The 24,579-nt window shown below is 37.5% G+C and overlaps 1 protein-coding gene and 1 long non-coding RNA gene across 23 annotated transcripts in view; one reads left to right on the top strand and one right to left on the bottom strand.

Moving 5' to 3' along the window:
- Nucleotides 1–7,649, top strand: part of LOC127970050 (paired box protein Pax-2a) — a 34,097-nt gene extending 26,448 nt beyond the window's left edge. For 9 of the 22 annotated variants that reach the window (XM_052572253.1, XM_052572259.1, XM_052572256.1 and 6 more), the window contains 4 exons: nucleotides 908–1,117; nucleotides 3,107–3,208; nucleotides 5,711–5,797; nucleotides 6,139–7,649. In XM_052572253.1, coding sequence (XP_052428213.1) covers nucleotides 908–1,117; nucleotides 3,107–3,208; nucleotides 5,711–5,797; nucleotides 6,139–6,260 — 521 coding nt within the window. In that variant the 3' untranslated portion in view covers nucleotides 6,261–7,649. Of the gene's footprint in view, nucleotides 1–907; nucleotides 1,118–3,106; nucleotides 3,209–5,710; nucleotides 5,798–6,119 lie in introns of all 22 variants that reach the window. The other 13 variants (XM_052572272.1, XM_052572263.1, XM_052572267.1 and 10 more) reach the window with 3 other exon arrangements.
- LOC127970059 (uncharacterized) overlaps nucleotides 1–24,579 on the bottom strand; it is a 70,040-nt gene that overhangs the window by 5,812 nt on the left and 39,649 nt on the right. The window lies entirely within an intron of this gene.

Genomic DNA, 24,579 nt, shown 5'->3' with positions numbered 1-24,579 from the left:
CAAAAAATGCTTGCCAAGTGGGTAAAATGCAAGTAAAATATATCTGGCCTGTAACTTTCCAAATACTCCCAAGTATGGAGAACCACTGCGATTTTACGAATCAGTTTTTTTTTTGTTTTGTTTTTTGTGAGTGAATCAAATCTACAGTGATTATTGCATCTATAACAATGCTCACACACCTATGCAAAATTTTCCACAATAAATTATTTCTATATTTCTATACAAATTCTGTTGAAACTTGTAGAGATATATTTCTGGCACTAAGCCACCAAAAGAAATAAAATCAATGTTTTTGTGCGAGACGATGTTTAACTGAGAGATGCTGTGACTACTAATGCCTTTACTGCCAGCTGTAAATTTACAGAAAAACAGAAATGAATAATTATTTTGTCATCGAAAGAAAAAGAAATATAAATAGGTTTACATTAATATTGCAACATTGTTTATAATAAACTAAAATGTTGGCAGCACATTTGTGTGGCAAAAGTTTTAAAGCATCTTTGATGTAATTATGTGGATCAGTGTTTGCACATGAAACCCTCACATAGCATAAACGCACAGCAACATTTCCTTGACCAAATCCCCTCGTGCGTGTAGAAATGTGGTTTTCTGAGCGTGTGCCTGTGGAGGCTCTGTTAAAACTCCCGAACACACCGAGGAACTGAGTCAGAACACCACGACAGTCGTAACTTCACAGAAATCCTTCTTTTCCTCCTAAACGCAATGTAGCATCACAACAACACCAAACACTGTCAGCCAAACTTCATTTTCCTTTTCTTTTACTGTTTCCATTCAGTACTTCCATCTGTCATGATTCATTTTTTGTTTTTTTTGCTGAGTGTGAGTGATTGTGCTTTGTCTGATTGTGTGTGTGTGGCTTTTTTTGTTGTTTTTCTCCACCTGGCAGAGTCACATTCATCCTCCGTGTTCGTTAAGCAGGAGCCGCATGAGGCTTCCCTGGCTCCTTTCACCCCTTCCTCACTGGCAGTCTCGGGCCTAGCGGAACTGTTGCCCCTCCAGCCCAGCGTGTCAGTAGATGCCTCCACCCCCTGCTACGGTGCCTATGTCCATCATGCCCCCAGCTACAGCCAGTATGCAAGCCAGCCTATTATAGCAGGTACAGCCATACAAAAAAGATAAATAAATAAAATAATAATAATACAAAGAAAGATTAGAAAACATATTCTGCGCTGGTAAAGGGGGAAACAATAAAAGGCATCATGCTTCTTTTTTTTTTTTTTTTTTTTTTTTTTTTCGATGGGGCAGCAATGGCAGTCTAAGGTCATTTGCCCTACACAAAATAAGACAATACAAAAAGAATGGAAAATTACTCTACTGTTCAAAAGTTTAGGGTCAGCTAGATTTTTTTTTTCTTTTTTTTTTTTTTTTAAGTGTTAGTAAACTATATTTACAGTAGAAAAAGATATATATCAAATAAATGCTGTTCTATTTAAATTTTTAATCACCAAATAATCTTAAAAAAAAAAAAAATAGGGGCATAGCACTACTGTTTTCAATATTGATAATAATAAAAAAATATTGAGGTTACACTGAAGACTGGCATAAGGACTGCTGAAAATTTGACTTTACCATCAATGGAATAAATTAGATTAAACATTAACAATTTACAAAAATACATTTGAATAGAAAACTTTATTTTTATTGCAATAATGTTTTACTGTAAAAATTAAATAAAATAAATCACTGACCCAAAATGTTTGAAAGGCATGGCATGAAAAAAAATGGCACATATACTGTACTGTAAAATTGCAACATTTTTAAAATATATTTTTCAAAGATATCCATTGGGGCACATACCATGGCTCTGCTGGAGACGGATACTATCATGTTAAGTCCTGAAAAATACTGTTAATTCTTCTCTAGCCTCTAGTACTTTGAATTTGTTTTATGATTAAAATCCTCTGTATCAGTATTTCTAACATGTTTGTTGATGTGTGTGAGTGGAATGTGTGGTTCATTCCAATGAATGGAACTGTGTCCGTCATACTGGCAAATAATTTTGCTCATATTTTTAGCTCATGAACAAAAACAAGACAACAGCTCAGTTGTAATTTGCCCTTTGTTCACATTAATTAAACCAAAAGCACATCATCACACTAAAACACAGATTTTCACATTGCTTACTGACTTAGTGTGCCACTCTTACTGGCAGCTCTCTTATTAGTAACTAGAATGGGGTAGCACCCCAACCCCTCCCGACCCTCACTGGTCCCCTTTCAAACAATGACGCGGGACCTCGCGAGGGCCCATTCGGGACTGACGAAGGCCTACGTGCTGTAAAGTTTGCGCCAGCACATCCAGCAAGATTGCTAGCTGTCACATCCAATTACAGAACTGAATATGGAGGCAGTGTGTGCTCTGCACTCTCGTGAAGTTCTAGGCTCTTTTAGTAGCAGCGATGCCACCAGCAGGCCGAGGGCATTCTGTGCTTCTCTCTGTCGAGCAGTTTACAATATTTCAGTCAAAACAGGCCAGCAGCGCCACTCTGTGTAATAGAGGAACTTAAAAGGCCGAGTGACCTAGAAGAGAAAAAAAGTGGAGAGTTGTTTTTAGCTTCTGCAGGCTCATGGGTTTTTCAAGTTGTGAATTTATGGAGAGGTGATCATTACCTACTGTATGTTTGGCATGTGGGTTTTCTAGTAATTTGTCTACAGTACAAATAAAAAGCTACAGCTGACTTCAATTTCCTCAGATTTTCAGAGAAAAGGATTACAGGGTTGTGTTTTTAAGGAAACCAATATGTTGGAGTATTTTTATTATTGATGTGCATGGTGTAACACTAAGTAGTTTAATGCATGGGGTGCTTTTCCACTTTATTTTATGCATGATAATTTTTAATGTATCAAAATATGTGGAGTTCATGTTCAAGTTCTTTTTTTTTATATAGAATATCTAAAAGAAACTACTTTAAAATCCTAATTTCTATGTGATTTTTTTATTCAGTTTTATTATTGTTACTTTTATTATAAAGATTTAAGGATAACCGTACATCCAGAACCCGTTTAAATTTGTTATTATACTTATTATTATATATTTTTTTTTTTTTTTGTGGAGCTGCCCTTACAAACTTTGACTTTCTTTGCAGGTCGAGACATGGCGAGCACAACCCTACCAGGATACCCACCTCACGTTCCCCCCACCGGGCAGGGCAGCTACCCCACCTCTACACTTGCTGGAATGGTCCCTGGTAAGTGTAATTACTATTTTTACGAGGACGTTAATTTTAAGCGAGCTCGTAATATTTTCAGCGAATAGTCCTCTGCAATTGATCATCTTCAGGAAACCAGAGGTCATGCAAAGCCAGTTTGAACGTGCAGTGCTGCACCTGGAAAATAAAACAGCGATTTGATAACAATTTTGCATTAATGTTCAATTAGCATTGACCCAGAGCTTCCTTTCCTGTTTGAATGCATCAGTGTAGAATGCCAGGTAACATTTTAAGAATGAGAGTTGTGAAAGAGAAGTGATAAGCATATTGTCCATGACGTTTCTGGTGATGCTAATGTTTATTAAACAGGATAATATTAATGAGGAGCATAATATTAATGAGAAGCCGTAATTGCAGGATGGCTGCAAAGACAACAGCGGGCAGTGTGAATCTCGATCTCGACTTGTCAATAACCTGAGAAGGAGCCTCAGCTTATCGGCTGCCGTGGAGAAAATTAGCACCTCTCAATAAGTGCGGGATAGAGGACAGTTCCTCTCAGTTCCGGCACTCATTACATCCCTCCCTCGCTCTCCCGGACCGTTCGACGCTCTCACAGGCCATCGATAAACATAGCTTTCTCCACCCTGCCTCCAGTGCTGCAGAGCGTATCTCTTTTCCCCTCTACTTAACCTGCAGTTCAGGTTCACAGCAAACAGTTAAGGGTCACAAAACAGCGGGCGGGAAGGCCTGTAAATATTTAAATCACTATCTCTCAGAGGGACCCGACTTGAGTTTCACTGCCAGGACAGGATGCAATCTGGCAGCAAGACTGGTGCCCTCTCCCCAAACACACACATACGTATGCAAACAGACGGTCTGAGAGGAGCCGCAGAGAAGTCGGAAAAGTGTAAATGCTCTTGTACGTGGAGCCAGGGGATAACATCAGCGCTCGCAAAGTCCGTGCACAAACATGCAGTGTGCGAAAATTGGAAAACAAATATTTTACATCAAACACAGAGAGGGATTCTTCTCTCGGTCACCGTTGAGTGCCTCGGATAGATTCGAGTCTGTCTTGGGCTTCCACGGCCCACAAACATGAATAGTTTGCGGGGGCAAATTTAATTCAGTGACAGGATTCATTTGCTGGGCAAACATATCTTTACAGGTACATCAAATCTGTTTTCATCAAAGATTCATTTTCATTGGTCACACAGGCTGAGAAATCCTCTTAAATCCTAGAGCCATGGGTTTTGTGTGCACTTCCATTCATCTGGCCCTCGAACGACTAAGATTTAGTGACAGACCCCAAACACTGTTAAAGCAAAAGCCATTCCTCACCAGCTTCATATAAAACCCAGCCTTTATTGTCTCATAAAAGAAAGAAACGTGGGGGACCAACAGCATTGCTCACTGACATGGACAGGGCCGCTTCCTGAAAGTCGAATTCGGCCGAATAAAAAGGGCAGAGTGTGTGCGAGAACGAATCCATTGGGGAGGTTTTTTGAAGCCGGGCTTTGGTGCGGTCGAAGAATAGAGAATCTTAAGAGCGCAACAGCAGAATCAAAGAAAGGAAACTTCAAAACCCAGCTCAGGATTAATGTAACAAATTCAGCCAAAATGGCCGAGCACCAGGGCGTAGGAAAGAGGACAGGGCGAGCCATCTGCTAGCTAGCGCTGTGAAACAATGCCAGTTCCTTTAGTTCTGATTTGCTAATGCGATGCAATATTTCTAGTAATTCAGTTAAGCTCACTCGACAGCATATGTCATTACCTTAGCTTAAAAATTCATTTCTACTTGTCCCTTCTTTGAATTTGAATTACACTGTCATAAATATTTTTTGTTGGAAAAAAAAAAAAAAAACAATCATTATTGGAGTAGATTTTACAAGGAATAACTATTTCTTTCTACTTCAAAATAATACATTTACTTAGTTTTTTTTGTAATTATTTGTGAAATTTACTAGCAATATTTTTTAGAAATTGTTTAAAAGTTAATCCTTCACATTTTTTTCAGTGTACAGTAAGTTTCTTTTTAAGAGGCAAATCTGTAAACATTAAAATACTCACTATTTCATAGACACAAAATGGAAACAATTAGCATTTTAACAATTTAAGTGTAAAAAATACTTACTTGCCTTATGTAAAGGTATAACTGATTTTGCAACTTCATTGTCATCACAACAACACAATGCCATAAATGCCAAAAAATAAAATAAAAAAATAAATAAATAATTATTTGTACAGCTTTACAGCTCAAATAATGCACAGATTTATATTAAATAACTGGAGTGCTCTTGTGAAGTTTCTAATCTCTTTAAAAACCCTCGAAACTGGCTTCAAAAAGTATATGTTCTTCATCATAAGCTTGATTTTTTTTTCTTTCTTTTTTTTTGAGGGACGAATCAAAATGACTTTTTTTGGTGACGAAAATTATTCCAAAATTGCTGACAGACGAGCTTTATTTCATCCTGAATGCATGAATATGCCTTTAAGGTACACAATTTGCTTTCTTGCTAACCTGTCACTTGTGTTTGATTTCAGGAAGCGACTTTTCAGGAAATCCCTACTCTCACCCGCAGTACACAACTTACAATGAAGCTTGGCGGTTCAGCAACCCCGCGTTATTAAGTGAGTATTAACCCTTTTTGCTTATCCCTTATGGGATTAGTCGCTTTAAAGTGGGATTAATATAATCACATTTTACAATGACATTATTTGCATACAGCTTTACTAAACTAGCTACAGTTTTATTTCTCTTTTTGATTAGCGAGGTCATAACATCCCGCATCTCTAAATTAAGACGCGCATAAGCCCTTCGCAAGTGTTTTTGAGGTTTCCGAACATAATAGAATAGTCTGATTGTATTTTACATAAGTAAAATGATTAGGAGTGGGAGTAAGTGTTGCTCTTGCTGTGGTTTCAAACGCTCCGCTCTTCTGTTAACTTCCAGGTTCCCCTTATTATTATAGTGCCGCATCCCGGGGCTCCGCCCCTCCCACTGCTGCCACTGCCTATGACCGCCACTAGTTACCATGGCAACCCAATCAAACTGCAGGACCATGGCCGCGGCCTCCATATCGTACCAGTCTGAATGGCGTTAAGGTCAGAGGGATTGAAGATGGCTACGCAATCTTCAGTTTCACGGGGCCGAGATCGGATTAGGAGGGTCAAGCAACAGCGGGTTTCCCCCCAGACATCGACTATACCCCCCTCACGCAACATCAACACTAAGGCTCTCATTCTCTAAATCACTGAACAATGACTGAACTATTTCCTGAAAGACTTTGAAAGATTCTACAAATATATATATATTATACGAGATATAAAACAAGACGAACCGTGTGAAGAAATACCAAGTAACAATTGATGTGTTGTTGTTTTTTTTATTTTCGTTCTCTCTTTAAATCAATCAATACATTCCTTTACATATTGTATTTAGTACCACTAACAGATCACACACACACACACACACATACACACAAGGTTGCCTGAGGCCTTTAACGTAATTTGCCCTCGTCCTACACCATTTCACTAGTGTCTTACCTCTCACGGACAGAACAGCGCCGTGTCAGCTGAGCAGAAAACTGCAGTATTGCTCCATCTTCTGTCAAACAGACAAGTGTAACAGTTTTAGAAGCCATCTCTGACTCGTGGTATGAAATTACCAACATGATTTAACATTTTCTGTGATACACAATCAAAATGGGGGAAAAGAAAATAGAAAAAAAAAAGAAAAACAGGTCAGACAGTGAGGACGACGTTAACTGTTGCATATGACCTGAAAAGAAAACCGTATATTAAATTATTGTTTTGGTTTAGCTGATGGTTTGTGTGCGTGTGTACATTTGTGTGTCATACCTTTTCGGGATATTCCATTTTATCATGTGTAATCTCCAGTATCATGATCGGTGCCGCTCTTTTCTCGTTTGCACTATTTTGCATTACTGAATTTATAAGTACAATTGAATCTTATAAAGTTTGTCAGATTACATGCTCTATTTAAGCAAAAAGGTCAACTCGAATTGACAAAGTAACAGCAACACTGGACAAGAATACACTTGCTATACGCTAGAAACTAGTATATGCCTTTTTTGTCCTTCAGTGTGGATTCCTTTTAAAAAAAAGTCCTCAAAAGAACCATTTTTGTATCATGTAACTGAGACCGATTGACTCTGGCTGGCTCAGTACCAAAGTAATCATTAGCAGTCAATTGTACAACAAGTTCAACAAATGCCTTACAGCTTTTTTAATTTTCATTTTTTTTATGGTTTGGCTATGGTCCTGAGAGGTAGACATGCATGTAACCCTTCTGTGTGGATGAACAAACGTTCATCCACCGAGGACAGAAATGGAAATGGTCCATACATACGCTCCTGGAAATGTAAAGTGAATGTACTTTATACCACGTTTGCCAAAGACTTAGTTTGATATTTAATATTTTATTTGCTGTATCTGTCAATAAAACAGTATTATGTTCTAATAGTAGTCAATACTGATTGTATGTGGTAATGTTGAACAAAAAGGATAAGATCCATCATAGCCCCACAGCGATGTACACAAAAAAAAAAGGTGAATTCTGTTACTCAAAGGTATGTCATTTGCAACAAACTGCTGCTTTGTAGAATGATTTGTGTATAATGTGAAAACAATTCTTCTATGTAAATAAGATCATCTACATTTCACCATTGCAGTATCGTACTAATTTACTGATTCCATTTGTAGATATGAAACAAAAAAAAATAGACATTACATTTGTGTCTTCAATGTGTTGTGCTTTGCAGAGACGCACAACAAAAAGTTTGAAACCCGTCCTGCATCGGTTGGGGGTTTCAGATGCTATCACCACATGTGCGGCTGTTTGTATGTTTTGTTTTGGTTCACTTTTACTTAACTTGTTCATACTGTTTAAGTCTCTATGCAAATCAAGTAAAACGGTATTCTGTATTCTCCTTTACTACTGCGTTCAATTTTACCCTTCATTTTAAATGATCCCTAAATCCTGTATGGAGGATAAGCCTGTAGAAACAAACAAATACATTTCACCTGCCTGGTTTTGTGGATTGTTTTTGTACATTGAACCTTCCTGTAAAATTCAATACAAGACTTCAGAATTTTTATTTATTTATTTTTTTGGCCAATATTAAGTTAAAGTTATTTTACTACAGGAGCAGATTATTCAAAATTCATAGCATGCAAATGGAGGAAAAAGTTAACAAATATAACTGCACATAAATGTACACACAGGACAAGTTCTAATTCAATCAATAGAAAAATAAAAATACAATTGGATGGGTCTTCTTTATTATTATTTCAGCTACCAAACTATTGTCCCGCTTAGAATTAAGAGATTGTTACCCACTCACTGCAATCCACATTTGTTTATGACTAAAACAAGCCAAACAGAAGCAGAGCAGAAACAGAGACAATTCTCTTTTCGTTGAAATAATGCAAAATACTGTATGTATCACAAACATAATTTGTTATGGGCAAAAAATAATAATAATTAAAAAAAATATGTTACAAAAAGCAACGTGGCCTCAGCCATTACCTTTATTCCATCTCTGTCTAGTTCTTTTTTTTTTTTTTTTGCATATGAGAAATAAATTTTTTGTATGTCAGCCTGTGACCGTAGTGGTGATTATTAACCCTTTCATGAAAGATTCCTTCAAGGATATGCTGAGCTGCAAGACACTTATTCTGTAGTAACACTAGTTATGAACTTATCATTTGATTGTGTAGTTAGTGAACAGCTAATAAAATTACACTGAATGTTTAAAGATAAACAAGTTAAAAGTAAAAAAAAGAAAAAACTATTAAAACCATATTTTATATTATATATATACACACAATATAATTAAATGTTATTTTAAAAAAAAGTGTATATAAATTGATATTATATATAATATATTTACCATTTTCAAAATATTTATTTAATAAATTATATTTATATACTTTTTTCATATATACATATATATACATATATATATATATATATATATATATATATATATATATATATATATATATATATATATATATATATATATATATATATATACTGTATACACACACACACACACACACACACACACACACACATATATATATATATATATATATATATATATATATATATATATATATATATAAATATATCTTCAAAAAAATGTATTTGTTAACTGATTTTAAAAATTAAGACATGCACTGACTTTCATACAGAAGAGAATGTTTAAGGCAGAAAGAAGCAGCAGGAAGCAAACATAAAAGTTCAATCAGAGAAGAACGAGAGGAAAGAGAGTCTTAGCGAGAGTGAAAATGTAAGCAAGGAAAAGGAAAAGTGGAGGAACGGAAGCAGAGAGAAGGAGTCACAGTGAGGGTGTAAAACAGAGTGTGGACTATTTAATGATGCATTGGGTTCCCTCCGCAGCTGACTGCTGCCTGCAGCAGCTCTCCTCCTGCCCGAGCAGACAATCCTACCCTGCTGTAATTCAATTTTTCTGCCTATTGTTTATTTCATAGCTCCCCTGTGAAGCATCAAAAGCTGCTGTTCTGTCAGCCTCTTACTGTCGTATATGTTTGTCATTCAGCCCTTGTTAAAATAACGAAAAAAGGCCTGCCTCTGTTCTTCCCCCAGCTGAGAATTCCCAGTGGTAAAATTATTCCATTTAGATGGAAACTTTTTTGTCACTCCCCTGTCTAAATTGGCATATCTGCTTCTTTTGCTGGAACCAATAAACTGTGAACCCGGATGCATCTGTCAATCAGGCTCATCTTTACTTTAGCATGCCAGATGACAACAGGGGAGATGGGAAAAAAGCAGCAGAATGGAATCAGCTGATTGGCTCTCATCAGCAAGGCATTACAAAAAGCACCTGTCATCCTCTCGGCTCCTCAAACACTGCGAGGGGCCCGAGCTCAGTACTGCTGGAGACAACTATACAAAGAATTGCATGATGGTTTAGTCTCATTCTCAACTGATATTCAAGGTTACGAGGCTTTAAATTCCAAAGTTTATATGTTTACACTTTATATAAAGGCATTATTATTATACTGTGCATAGAACACACTTTTTGGAACTTGTGAGATGAAATAAAACTCTCATTAAAATAAACCTAAAGCCTTTAACAATTTCTCACAGTATTATACACTTATTTAATTATTAAAATGCACTAATCAGTCCTAAAAGAAACTCCATGAATCCCACAGAAACATTAATGTAAGTGCTATTATCTGACAGTCCAGAATGGCTCTATGACTGTATTGCGCTGGTTTTACAAGAATAACCTGATCACTGACATAGAAACATACACGTTGCCAAGAAACAGGCCAGTGTGACATCGCCTGCATCTCATCAAGCATTAGTCACATTGGTAATCGCATGGAAAATGTGCCCATGTAGTTCTATGTAAATTTCCAACAAACAATAAAGATTTGTAGACACATTATTCATAAGAAATGGGAAAATGTCTGGTGTTTTCTGAGGCTTGAATGGGGAGAAAACGGCATCATCTGTCATGGGGTGTCACACTGGAGAGAGAAGGAGCACCAGAGGAGTTGAACTGGACAGCACTCACTGGTAAGTCCTGTCAGCCGTCTATGTGCCCGTCATCATCACTGCTGTCATATTTGATGCTGGGGAGGGGAAAGGCCAACCAGGGGCTGTCAATCAAATGCACCTCATTAGGGACACCGCTAATTATGAAATGTTCTAAGATGTCTGGGAATGGAGTCTTTCTTAGGTACTGTATGTCATCAAGACGGTGTAGTTTGAGAGATGACAAGAACCGATTTTCCACGCTGCTTAAGATCAGGGTGTGCAAATTAAAACATCTATGAAGACAACACAGGCCCACAAAGAATCTGAACAAGCACAAACTCGTCAGCGGCCAGTAATTTCTCCTGATTTCAGTTTCACCTTCTAGAAAAATGTCGAGAAATGAGGCTGCTAATATTTAGCCATTAAAAACTACCAAAAAATAAAACATGGACACAAATAAAACCACTGGGACTCTGCATGCATTTCATTTCTATTTTCCAGTTTATTTTTTTTACATTCCCATTCCTGTCTGAAACATTTGTGAGTGTAATCATCTGAATATCTGTGAATTTTGTCATAGATTGATAGACTGTAGCCTATGTACAGTAGTCTATATATCCAACTTCATAAATAGAGATGTATGAAAATACAGTTATCAAGATTTTCTATACAGCATATACTGCTTTACATGAGTATATTCTATGTAATTAACACAGTGTGTTTCAGTTTGTATTTAACACTACTGCTTTAATGAAAGTGGCAGTGATGGGAACGGAAACCATTTTTCCCAGCATCGCTGCAGTGGCTGTGGCGCTCAGATGCTGTCTTGATGGCTGCGCTGTGATTATGAGGTCATTTTTACCCAAGCTGTGTGAGCCCATCCAAGAGACGCTTACATAAGTTGGTGAGCGTCCTAATGAGCAAGCACTGATTGATTTTGCTTTGTAAAAAGCGCTGTGTGGGTGGCACTGAGAGCTACCAGGTTCGGCCTTTGCACCAAACAGCGGGGTGGTTTTATTAGTTGTATTATTAGCACAGGAATCTCACAGAAGCTCGTCTGATCAGAGACCCTCTGCTTCAAAATCTGGCCACTTCCACCGGCAGCCAAATCTCATTTTCTTTCAGTGGCTAAATGATCGCTTCTAATGGCCATTGTGCAAGACATTATGTAATTAAGCACTAACGCAATCTGCTTCTCCATGCGATTATGTCACCTATAGCCCGTAAGGAAACGAGAAATCAGAGCCGCAGAGAGGGGAGAGATTTCCTCTGACCTGACCATCCAATCAAGTGGAGATCTTCTGAAAGCTTACAAAGACCCTACCTAAGGGGGTTTGTGGGTTTGCAACCCCAGGGCACCCTTAACGTCCAAGAGAGAAGCTAAAACAACACACACAATCTCTCCTCTACAGTCCTCAAGACTCCATGCAGAGGCTCATCTCGCCCGTTAAGTGTCTGAGTATGGAGAAAGCGAGTGAGACAGAGACGGAGAAAGACAGAAAAAGGAGAGAAAGTGAAGAAGCACCAACCCCCATCGTCCCTCCTAACCCCAACCTCCCCCTGGCTCAGTGTTCCTCTCTACACCCCCACCCCCTCCCCAACACCCAGTCACTGTCAGGCCAAACACATGATGAATTGCCCTGTCAACAGAATTCATTCAGGGACCAATTAATTCAGCAGAAATGAACTAGAGCCATCAGTCGCTGAAAAACTCAGTGCAAAGAGAGCAAAGTAGCTTACTTTGGCAAAGAGAGAGAGAGCCAGAGGAGGAAGCCACAGAGAGAAGGGAGAAAAAGAGCAAGCGAGAGAGGGAGAAAGAAAGAGAGAGTGCGTGGTGGAAGTTAGTCTGACAGAAATTGGTCATTTAATGCTTTAGCGCACTGGAGACAGCCCCTGTCATAGAGAAAGGCATGGCAGGGCTCCCCTGGTGCTTTATTTATTAATTATCCAAAGCAGCGAGGGGCATTTAACTGTCTCACTCCAGGCCTGTCAACCCCATTTCTTGTCATTTCCTCTCCATAAACAGATCCTTTAACACTGCACTCAGGTTAATAGAATAGAATCCCACCCCATCCTATCGAATACTATAAACACTCTTTTTTTATTGGAAAATAGCCTCTGATTCATTATATATGTATACGGCCACCGTAGAGGAGGAATCTATGCTGATCATTTCAATTTCATCATTAATCACAGGTCTGGGAAAACAGTTAGAATTATACACATAGCGGTAGGCTCACTTTCGTACTATGAAGTATGTGAAAAGCAGTATGTCAAATGAGTAGTATGTCTGAATAAACAGGATTCATGAAATACTAAATTCTGTTTCTGCTGAGAAAAAGGCCATGGGAGCTGGGGAGCTGTCAGATTTAAAAAGTAAAAAAAAAAAAAACATAAGTACTGCTCTAAAATGATACCAATTGTGACAGATAAAAATGTGGTATAACAGATATAAGGAAGAATAAGTTTATAAGAATACATATATATATATATATATATATATATATATATATATATATATATATATATATATATATATATATATATTTGTTTTTGGTTAAATATTTAAATGTTTTTTTAAGAATACCATATTGTGAAATTTGAATGAATATATTAGAACAAAACAATATGGAAATACAAGTTGTCATATGAACATCACCGTAATAGATAAGGCTAATTTAGAACCAGAAAACTATTTGTGGTTCATTCAGGGAGTAAGTTGTTAATGCTCGGAATTATTCACTTACTTTATGAGACTCATTCAAACCAAACCAAGAGTTTGTTTAAATAATCATAAGAGTTTCCGTGAATTGGACATCATGGCCCATGCAGTGTTGAGTGTTGCATGCATAAAATCTAACAACAGAAAGGCAAAAAGAAAATAAATAGATACAGACACAAACAAAGCATTACTTGTCACCACTGTCAAATTCAGTCAAATTGCCGATCATTTTAACCACAATCTGGAGCCCTCTAATTTATTCATACTACACACCTGCATACCTAAAAAACAGAATTCATGAATGGAAGAGGAGTAATTTATACAGTAGAAAATTTCAAATATTGCATTTAGTTATTCACATATGATGTGACTGAAGAAACACCTAAATAAATGACTCACTGTCTTTTAAATTAAATGATTAATATATGAAAAAAAACTGAAAGAAGATCACAGCTTGATAATTCAGCTGAAATTACTCCACTTACATTTTCTTTTTCTTTGTGCATATTTCCAAAATTCGATTAGAATCAGTTAGCACCTGTGGTATCCTGCCTATCAGAAAACATCATTACAGAAGCAGATTAGCCTAGGATGGGCTCTGAAGCAGTCCAAACTAATTAAGGTTGTTGTGTGATTTTTGGCCTGGTGATCAAGAGACTGTTGCCTCATCCCATTGGTAATTATGATGTCCATATGGTCAATGCAAAGCTATCTAAGCATGGGAAATACTATCAGTGTGACGTGGTTGCCGTCAAGCCAAAAGTTTGTTCTTCCCCATTGTGGAAGGTCTGATCAGAGGCTGAATTATTGATGGGGCCCTTTCTCTACCCGAGGCACTGGGACTCAGGCATCTGTGGAACACCCCATCAGCAGGAAGTGAAATTTGAGGCTTTTTCCACCACCAGACTGAAAGCCCAGGTAGCTTGGATGGTTTTCCATAGCCATCTCTTAGACGAAAAGATTGAGGACTGTACTGCCAAAGAGTGGAGTCTATTTATTGCAGGTGTCCAATATGGAAGCACCACATGAGATTGTCTTTTGGTTTATCTTCGCCATATGCAGAAGACATTACTACAGTCGGCAACATAGATATCATCAGGAAAACAACAGCACGAGATCAAGCCATTTATGAGTTTAATGCAGTAATTTGAGAAATTGTTATCCCAAAAGAGTCCTCCATCTGATCTTGAGATCAGTCTGAACTCTAACTCCACTGGAACTGAACCAAAATCCCTTATCGCAGATCAAATGATGAGTGATCACCCACAGGCAAGTCCGCACATTAGGCCCGGCTGAATTCTGGCTCCTCTACAGTCCACTCTGCTGAAAAAAAAATCGCTATTTATCACACCTTCAGTAAACCTGATGGACAACAGCGGCATGCAAGCTGAGTGAATCTGACAAATGAAATAGAGAAACTAACCGAGAAGAAAGAAGGTGCTTAGGTAAACTGTCTTTGCTGAAGTGCGCTCCTGACTCCGGCTCACTTGCCATGTTTAAAGTTGACTTGTTTTCTTAGGTAAGGTAAAGAGGCGGCGGATGAGTGTGTCAGTAACTAAATGCGAAGCACTGAGGCCTTGAGCGCAGGGATTGCTGACGGAGGGTGCATATTAGATTGACTCTAAGTGACTGGCAAATGTTCGAATGAATAAACTGGCAAAGGAAATTTGGAGGGCACCAAAAATAAAGGCAAAACAATACAGTATTGTATAGCTTAATGTAAATTATGTCTTCCATACCCATATTCTTCTATTAATTTTATATTGCAATAGGCAGAAAAAAATATATATATATACATATATTTTGTCCACTGTAACAATGTAAATAAAAAAAGTCAAAAAATAAATAAATAAATAAATAAATTATATATATATATATATATATATATATATATATATATATATATATATATATATATATATATATATATATATATATAATTGTACATAGTTTCAAAAGAAACATTTTATTCCCGTGTGCTTTAATAATTCCTGCAACAGAGGGTTACTGTCGAAAAACTATCACAGTCACTAGACATGCTTCTATTTTAAGTGGTGTTACAGGGCTACATTTCTTTAAATTCACTACAAAAAGCTGTGCGGCTTTTTTCTTATCCTAATGTAAATGGAAGAAAAAAATACAGAACCGAGAGGAAGATAAGGAGATGTGCAGCAGAATATAATTAATTAAATGAGACTAATTAGGAACATGAGAGCAGGTGCCAGGCTATGGGCTGACAGCACAGACAGCAAGACAACATGAGAGACAGAGAGAGAGAGGACGAGGGGGGGGGGGGGGGTACTCCGGTTAAGGGGTGTAACATGACAGGAAGAGGGACAAAACAACTTTCTGCATTTTGTCATGTGAAACCCCACAGGAATAGGTATGACAGAAACCATAGACCCCAGCACCATAGGGGTCTTTCCTTTGTTTGAGACAGATTATTTTTTTGGCAATTGGAAGTTTGCATAAGCGCAAGATTTTCCCCCCTAATTATTCCAGCATATGCTCAGCACTGGTGGTGGCATAAATTTCTCTTGCTCTCTCTGTCTCTCTCTCTTCTGCTGTAGCAGAGAATGGGTGAAGCATGTTTCCCCTCTGGAGAACTTAAGTGAGATTTCATATTTAAAAATCAAGATGACAAGACTTTCTTCCTTTCATGCCCACCTGTACTCACTGAAACACAGCGTGCTTCCAGCGCACCTGAATATGGAGATATCATGGTGTGATATTAATTTCATATTAAAATAAATGTATGATATTAAAATTAATTCTATTGTGTTCTGTTCTGTTCTATTCTACTCTTTGTTGCATAATTGTACAAGTATTTTGCATTAATATAATCAAATCAAATCAACAATATGCACGGCAACAAAGATTATTTATTTATTTATTGTTTGTGTGTCTGTGTGTATGTGCGTGTGTGTGTTCTCCAGTAATTATATCAAAACATTCTTAAAGCAAGTTCCATATTCTAGGGAAACAGCATAGAATAAGCTATTATAAGCTAATATTAAGTATAGAATTTTATTTTAATTTGTATATTAAATGTATATATTATATGTTAAATTATGCATGCATTAAATAAAAACATGCAATGTTAATATATATGATAATATATTATTTTATGACATTTCATACACACATACACTTTAAAGATGCTTCAAAGATGTTTCGATTTTTACTGTAAAACCAGGCAAAATTAAGCAAAGTGTTTTACTATTAGTGTGCAGTTCATGTGTGGTAAAATGTGTTATATGTAGCCGTTTACAGTTTAAAGACCACTGCATTTATTCTAAAGTCCATTTTATTTAGGTGTAATTATGCCCTTTATTTCTCTTGACACAAAGACTATTAACATAACACAACAATGTGCTATAGGTTCAAACAACAAGAAGACGCAACAGCAGCAGATATATCCCTGGGTGAGAATAACTCTAGAGAAAGTAGGTTATAAAGTCATTTCTGCTGGAAACCAAATGAGTTCATTAAACAGACTCATCCGTTCATGTTATCTGTTTACTACAGATGAGGCTCAGCACCTCTGACCACCCTCTCCAAATAAATGTCATATTCCTCATTTTGCTGCAAAGAAGATCAGTGAACTGCAGTTTTTATCTAGATGCATTGTATTCTCATGTCAGGCTTTGAAATGTGTTAGATATGGCATCATGGCAGAAACGGCAGAGAATATAACAGGGCCAAAGCCACCCAATTAACCCTGTGCAGCACTTCTCAGAGTGGAGAACATCTTCTCCGCAAGAGTGGGGATAGGGACGGGGCATCAGCTGATTTTAGCACAATTTACTCCCCTAACAGGTTACAAATGTGGCATGTGATGAATATAATGAGGCTTGATGTCACTTAGCCTGTGGTCATGTGTGGAATAGCAAAACACTTGCTCAGATGGAGAGAGGGAAGATCAAGGGAGATTTCAGAAGGGTCTTCAGGAAAGGAGATTCTTCTCCTCTTCCTCGCTCTACACTTCTAAAAATAAAGCTTCTTTACTGGCATCTATGGTTTTATGAAAAACCTTGAACATCCATGAAGCCTTTCTGATGATCAAATGGATCTTTATAGTGGAAAAAGGTTCTTTAAAACGTTTTTTAACACTATAAATACAATGGTTAATTTTAATAAGTGTTCATTAAAAGGTTCTTTAGAAAACCAAACTGCAGGACTGCAGTATTTTATAATTAATTTCCACTGGAAAAATGAAAATTACATATGGGGCAAAAAAAAAAAAAAAAAAACCATTGCTGAGCTCTGAAAAAAGTGTTAAAGAAAAAGAAAAAAAATGTACTCAAAACTCTGAAAACTTTGTCACAGGTTTCAAGTGAGAGGCACACAGCCGAACACTAGAGTGCATTAAAAAACTTCTGTCAGTTATGAGCAGAAGACCAGAGACCAATATGCTTTTTTTTAGCTCTTGAAATAGCAACAGAGACCATTTGAAGAACTCAATGCTGGCATTCAGGATGCTTCCAAGAGGACAGCTCAATATTTCGTTTGTGCTCAGCTGTCAATGGGCCAAAAGTAAAGGCTGAGAGAGAAAGGCCTAGGTTTTTTTTTTTTTTTTTAATTATCTCCGACCCAAGCCCACTGTGCATCATCATTAGAGAAACTAAATAGCACTGGTCACTTACTCAGGTAGTGGTAAACGGCACAATTAATGGGCTGAGAGGGGAAAACTGTATTCAATTTGATAGCCTTCTCTCCTAATCCATCTCCACTGATCACGGCCTGTGCTGAGCTACACGCTTTTACATTCAATTACAATAATCAGCTTAATTCTGAGTAAAAAGTCAACATTTTAATCAAGGACTGACAATCTGTGGTTATCTAGTGCTGAGACAAAGAAGGTGACAATAAATGAAGAGACTGGGTATAATGAGTTCTGTTTAAATGTGAATTAAAACCACAAGCAATAGATATATAAAGAGTAAGACATACAATATTAATATTAAGATAATACAAACTGCCTTTTTTTCATTTAGTACCGCCCTGAAGGTACTTAAATAATATTTATATACTGTATATCCCATAAGACAAAATAATAACAACAAAAGATTTCAAACAGTTATTGATGCACAAAGAGGCAATGTTACGACCAGAACTTTTTGAACAGGATAAATTGTGTATTTTATTACTAATGAAATGTTTATGTTTTAGAGACACTGAAATCATTTGTTTCATAACTGAACATTTTTGCAATATTAATCATTTTCTTGTTTATTATCATGAAGCAGCTTTGATCAAATCTGTAGTTTATAAAGCATTATATAAATAAATGCAAAATGTAATATAAATGTAATGAAATATAATAAGATAATAAGATCATGTGACACTGAAGACTGTAGTAATGGCTGCTTTGACATCACGGGAATAAATTACATTCTAAAAAACAAAATTTAAAACAGTTAAATAGTTTTGTTTTTACAAAAAATTACATCTTTACCAACTTTTAAAATTACAGCATTGCAAAATCATTCACATAATAGTTACATATAAAAAGGTATAATATATAAAAATGTATAAAAAGTTAAACACATATGATATTTATATATATATTTATATATGTCAGTGCTTTTGTAATGCTGAAATTTTAAAAGTAAGCTCGGTGTAATGGGAGAGCACAAACACAATTAAAAGCCTTTACTTTTTTCCACAAATAAATGAATGAAAATCTAATAAATGTAACAAAAGTTCACCCTGAGTACATCATGAGAGAGTGTTATTGCAATACATTCCAATTAAAACAAAACTATAAGCCCAAAAGTCCAACTGTAATAGAAATGGCAACCCTTAAACTTGAATCAAAACTTTGTTTTACCATGCGTACGGTCTTTTACTGGCCTATGCACTTTTGTTTTCGATAGTATCTAACCCTGAAACCTGGTCCTGAATAACAAGAAAATTCACAGTGGTCTGTTTAATCAGACCGGACAGAGGTTAGAACAGCTCAATATAAGAGATAACCACTCTTTGATTCAAACAGCCATGCAGAACCTAAAGGTAGCAGAAAATGTACTGTCAGGAATTTCGTATTTAAATTTGATCTTATCAGTGGCAACAGAATAAATGAAAGAAGTAAGAGACTGCAGGATATAACACCAGCCGGACATTATCTGCATCTTATCTCTTCTAAATGGGAATCTGAAGACATGAAGTTGAATTCTATAGTGTTTTCCTATGTTGATTTTCAGCATATTAAAAAAGTATAGTGTTTGTTGAGGAAAACACTATAACAACTTACCTTAACTTGTCTGGGATGTTTAATCTCTCCCTAATACCTGAAAGTAGCATCATTAGCTAGCAGCAAACAATTTTTATGACCAGGCAAACAATGTTTTTGACTAGTTTATAATATAAAAGCTAAAAGCTATTGGATATTTCAGAACATGACAAAACCATTTTCAAACAGTTTCAACTAGGGCTGGGCGATATATCTAACGATATGATCATGCGCATCTAATCAGTAAAGCTGCTTCCGTGATCACCGCTAAAATTGCCATCACCTTCCTATAATTGGAGTGGCATTTAATAGACAGAGCCGTAGATCGCTGACAAGCCACGTCCTATCGCGTTCATTATCGCAGAATCGCCTTCAATAATGAACGCGATATAGCATAGCTTATCAGCGATCTACAGCTCTGTCTATTAAATGCCACTCCAATTATAAGAAGGTGATGGCAATTTTAGCGGTGATCACAGAAGCAGCTTTAATGATTAGATGCGCATGATCATATCGTTAGATATATCGCCCAGCCCTAGTTTCAACAGAACAAAAAATTTAAGTCAAGCCATTTCAAGGTGTTTTCAAATATAAAAAATAAAGTGTTTGCTAAGAAAACAAAACCATATTGTTTTCTTGTCAACGGGGATTTTTATTTTATTTCATTTCTATTTTATTTCTTGTCCGAACCTGCTTACGGACTAGCATTACTAGCATGTAGCAAACAATGTTCACAGCTGTGATAATAAACTAAAAGGTACTGAAAAAAACACCGTTTCAGTCAAACCATTTTAAGATGTTTTAAACAAGAAAAAACGTATAGTGTTTGTTGCGAAAAACAAAGCAATATTAACTTGATATTATTAATATAATATTAACTCTTGTCCACAGAGATGTTTACAAAGTATCATCACTCTCTAATACCTGCAACTGACAATGTTAATGGCTGTGATATAAACTAAAAAGCTATTTCAGAAACATTTTTTGTCATGTTTTAAAAGCAAATACAAACGAAAACCATTCATGGTGTCTTTAAATTTACCACAGTAACAGAGACATAAAGTCATTTTTGACTATTCCCACTAGACCTAAATGTAAAACATTCATAGACATGACACGATAATCCTTTTATTACAAAGAAGCAACACGTCTCTAATTAATATCTTACTGCCTTTCCTCAGACTGTCAGGTTTCCTCCTTCTCAAAGTCTGTGTTAATTGCTCGGATATCGTTAGCTGTCCGAATCCCCCCGGTTCCTTCGTTTATCCTCAGGCGACCAGGGTGAGGTTTTCTCTGCCTTCTCACCACCACCGAAACAGGCCTTCACTAGTCATCTCCTTCTCAAGCACAGCATCCTCCACTAACACGCACCTCAGGGGCAGTCGTCAGACTCCGCTGTTGATTTTCATTAATTCACAGACACTAAATTTGCCAGTTTGGGGCTCACCCTACTCCACCCCATGTGCACCTGTGCTCCAGGGCAGGTAGAGAGCAGAGCGCACCCCATTGTCCCCTGGCAGCCGAATTAAATGAAAGCCGCCTGATTGCTGGAAATCACAGGCTGGGTGATAAAGCAATTAAGGTTCTCTAATTCTATCGCCAGGAAAGGGTTGGCCCGGGCCTGGGAGGTAATTAACTATATGTAATGAAATCCTTTTATTACCTCTTTTTTGATTCGATTTTTGTTTCTGACGCTGCTCGCTTCATGAGAGTGGAGGTCTGTGTGGCAGGGGTCTCTCCTGTCCTAAGTTGTCCAGCAGATGAAAACAGATCTTTAGTTAATAGGCTCTCCGTGGACAGATGAGGTCTATTAGGAGGTTAATTTGAAAATGAATGGAGGGACCGAAAGACAAAGACCACAGACAGAGACAGCACAGGAGGCTCATAAACAGTGTCCACTACAATGATCCTTCTTGCTCTCAAATGTGCAAATAGGCCTGCTATTCTAAACCTTGAAATATAAAAATTCTTTGATTAAAGATTTTAGGAAAAATATTAGATTTTACTTTGCTTAATGAGAGCCGGTTTAACACTATTCTCTGTGGTTTAAGAATAGGGGGCATAAAAATACTCTGAAAATACCGAAAATGCAAATGCGAATGTCTGTATGGCAACACGGGATCTGAACTTCTCCATGGAGTCATTTTAAAAAACAGCAAAGCATTGTTCAAATGCATGGCACCACCCTCCCTCCCATTTCCATTTTTTCCCACTGCCCAGGAAAATATGATCCGAGTTCATTGGTGTGTGTATAATGAGGAGGTTACGGTGAGCTGAGAGAGGTCGTGTAATTCCCCGTACCGAGGGACAGGCTTTTTGGGGGAGTTGGCTGAGCACTCCTGCTCTCTGATGCATGCACTCATGTGTGCCAGCGACGACCCCTCCAAATCCAAGGTTCTTCTTAGGCATCGGCTGCATTAAACTCATACAGTCAAACTGTATCAATATCCGCTGCTATCTAAACGATTTTTCCAACCAAAAACCAGCAATGAAACTAAAATGAATGATGTATGAATTGAGAAAATCAAAGTTTTATCTGGAACAGCATGGTCAAGGATAAAAAAAGGCTAAGAATACAGTATAATAATAAAATTTTTAAGAAATTATATTAAAAATATATATATTTATATATACAAATACACACACAATGCCAAAATATGCCTGCAATGTAGATTTTTTTTTATATTTTATATATTTTATTGTATTATATGTAATTATATGTATATAAAATGTATATAAAATTATATTACACGTGTGATATGCAATACAAAATTAGACACAATGCATACATAAGTATAAACACATATGCATACACAATAATATTTAAGTGATATTTTAATATTTAATATTAAGTGAGGTATGCTAAGTAAACTTTTTTTTAAACAAAATACAATTTAGCTGAAAGCTTTCATTTTCCATTACCCAAAATAGCCAAATGGAAAATAATAAAAAGGCATCTTAAACTTCATTAAGTAGGCTCAGTTCATGAAAGTAACCTCTCAGATGTGGGAATAGCCTCTCCGAACTAGGGGTCACCTCCATTAGCATTTCATTTGACAATATGGCCGGCTATTGTGGGAGGGCTTCCCTGAGGAGGCCTACTTGTGCCTCCCAATGGACAAGAGGAACCACATCATTCCAGGGTTAAGTATCCCCACTTAATTATGATAAAGACATACGGCACAGTGCTTTTCAGTCTCCCCAGCCTGTGTCAATATCCCGTATGGTCAATGCTCTTTTTCCTTTGACCGCCTGACCTCTTAAGAAAGCTTCATCCATCATCAAACTCCTCACCCCCGATCATTGCAAATCATTATGCCTGGACACGGCTGGCCTCTGGTGGTCGTGGGCAGGACTTGGGGAGTGGGGGGGGGGGGGGTAATCTGCCGGGGGAGATCAATCATGCCCGTGGCACCCTTACATCATGATCTTGATGAAATCTTATTGGACCCAACTCAACACATGCCAACACTGTTATACTTCAACTGAAGCCATTGATCTCACATTAAAATCTACTTAATCACTGCAACCTGCCAGGATGGAGTCTCCATTGTGATTTGGAATCATTTCAGATGATTACAAAGACACAGATTACAAAGTTTCATAGTAGCACCTTAACTGAGTTACTATAATATTCACATTTGATGGGTCGAAAAAGGTCTTCCTTTAAACCAAGAGTGACAAATTTCTGCACCTTCTTTCTGACAGTGTAATGTTGTATTTGTCCATCACTCTCTGAAAAAAAGGTACCAAAGCTGGGACGATAACATTTCAAAAAGTCCAAATGTTTACATTTTAGGTACAAATATGTATATTAAAGGTACTAAAACACAGCTTTTAGGGGTAAGAAAGGTACAAATGTGCACTTTTTGACAGCGTACCATGCTAGTGACAGCTTTTGTGCCTTTTTTCCTGAGACTGTACAATGAAAGTCAACGGGGTCCAAAGCAGCACATTTTAGACCCCACTGACTTCCACTGCATGGATACAAACAGTGTGGCATTTTTCTAAATATCTTCTTCTGTGTACCACATCTGAAAGTCATAGAGGTCTGAAATGACACAAGGGTGTAAATAATGACCGTATAATCATTTTGGTTAAACTATTCCTTTAAAAAGACACTTAGTATATGCTCATTTATCAAAACTGCATATTGGAGCCAAATACAAAAGCAAGAAGGACGCCATCCTTCATCCTCTCTTCTGTCTGCGGAGGAACCCCTCCTCCTTCTCCCCCCTCGTGCCGAAGATGTTCTCCTGACCCCGCTTGCTTTGCAAAACTAGCGCAGTGCTCTAACCCGAGGGTATGTGTTGTCATGCAAGTGAGATAAGTTTATTCGGCGTGTGGCCGGCATTTGTTCCGTCAGGCAGTGTGGGCTCTGGACCCTGAGCGCTAGCAGTGGGGAGCCCAGCTCAGCACCTGCAGTGCTAGCGAGGTGGCTATGGAGATGCTTTGGCCACAACCCAAATATCTGCCTCTACCTTCTGCGCCAAGCACAGCCTAGGGAAAGCAGGAGGCAGCAATATTGTGGAACAAATGTCCTCTAATGTGAGCCTGCTGGTCGGAGGCTCCGGTGGGGCCCACCGCCGCACGGCCTGAATTTACCCTTCACGCAGGCCGGCCGGCAGCATGACGGAGGAGGTGCTAAAGGCAGGTTAACGCTGTGGGGACTTCCAGATGCTCCACGGCCCAGGCACTTTGGCCCAGCAACAAACAGGTGCTGACAGGAAGAGCCAGGCTCGGAGTTTAGGCATGCCAACGACTAGCGGGGGTAACTGAAGCCCTATAAATTGCCAGAATGATGTCCACTCGCTCTATTTACGTCTGCAGTGGGACAGGTTTGGAATGTACTTTTGAGACTTGAGATCAAAGTAACCCTCAACTAACCTATCAGTCGAAAAAGTATCTAGTCATGA

This window comes from Carassius gibelio, chromosome B13, assembly GCF_023724105.1.
Source record: "Carassius gibelio isolate Cgi1373 ecotype wild population from Czech Republic chromosome B13, carGib1.2-hapl.c, whole genome shotgun sequence".
NCBI classification, from domain to species: Eukaryota; Metazoa; Chordata; class Actinopteri; order Cypriniformes; family Cyprinidae; genus Carassius; species Carassius gibelio.
Note: the sequence above shows the minus strand (reverse complement) of the source record. Positions and strands in the feature narration are given on the sequence as shown.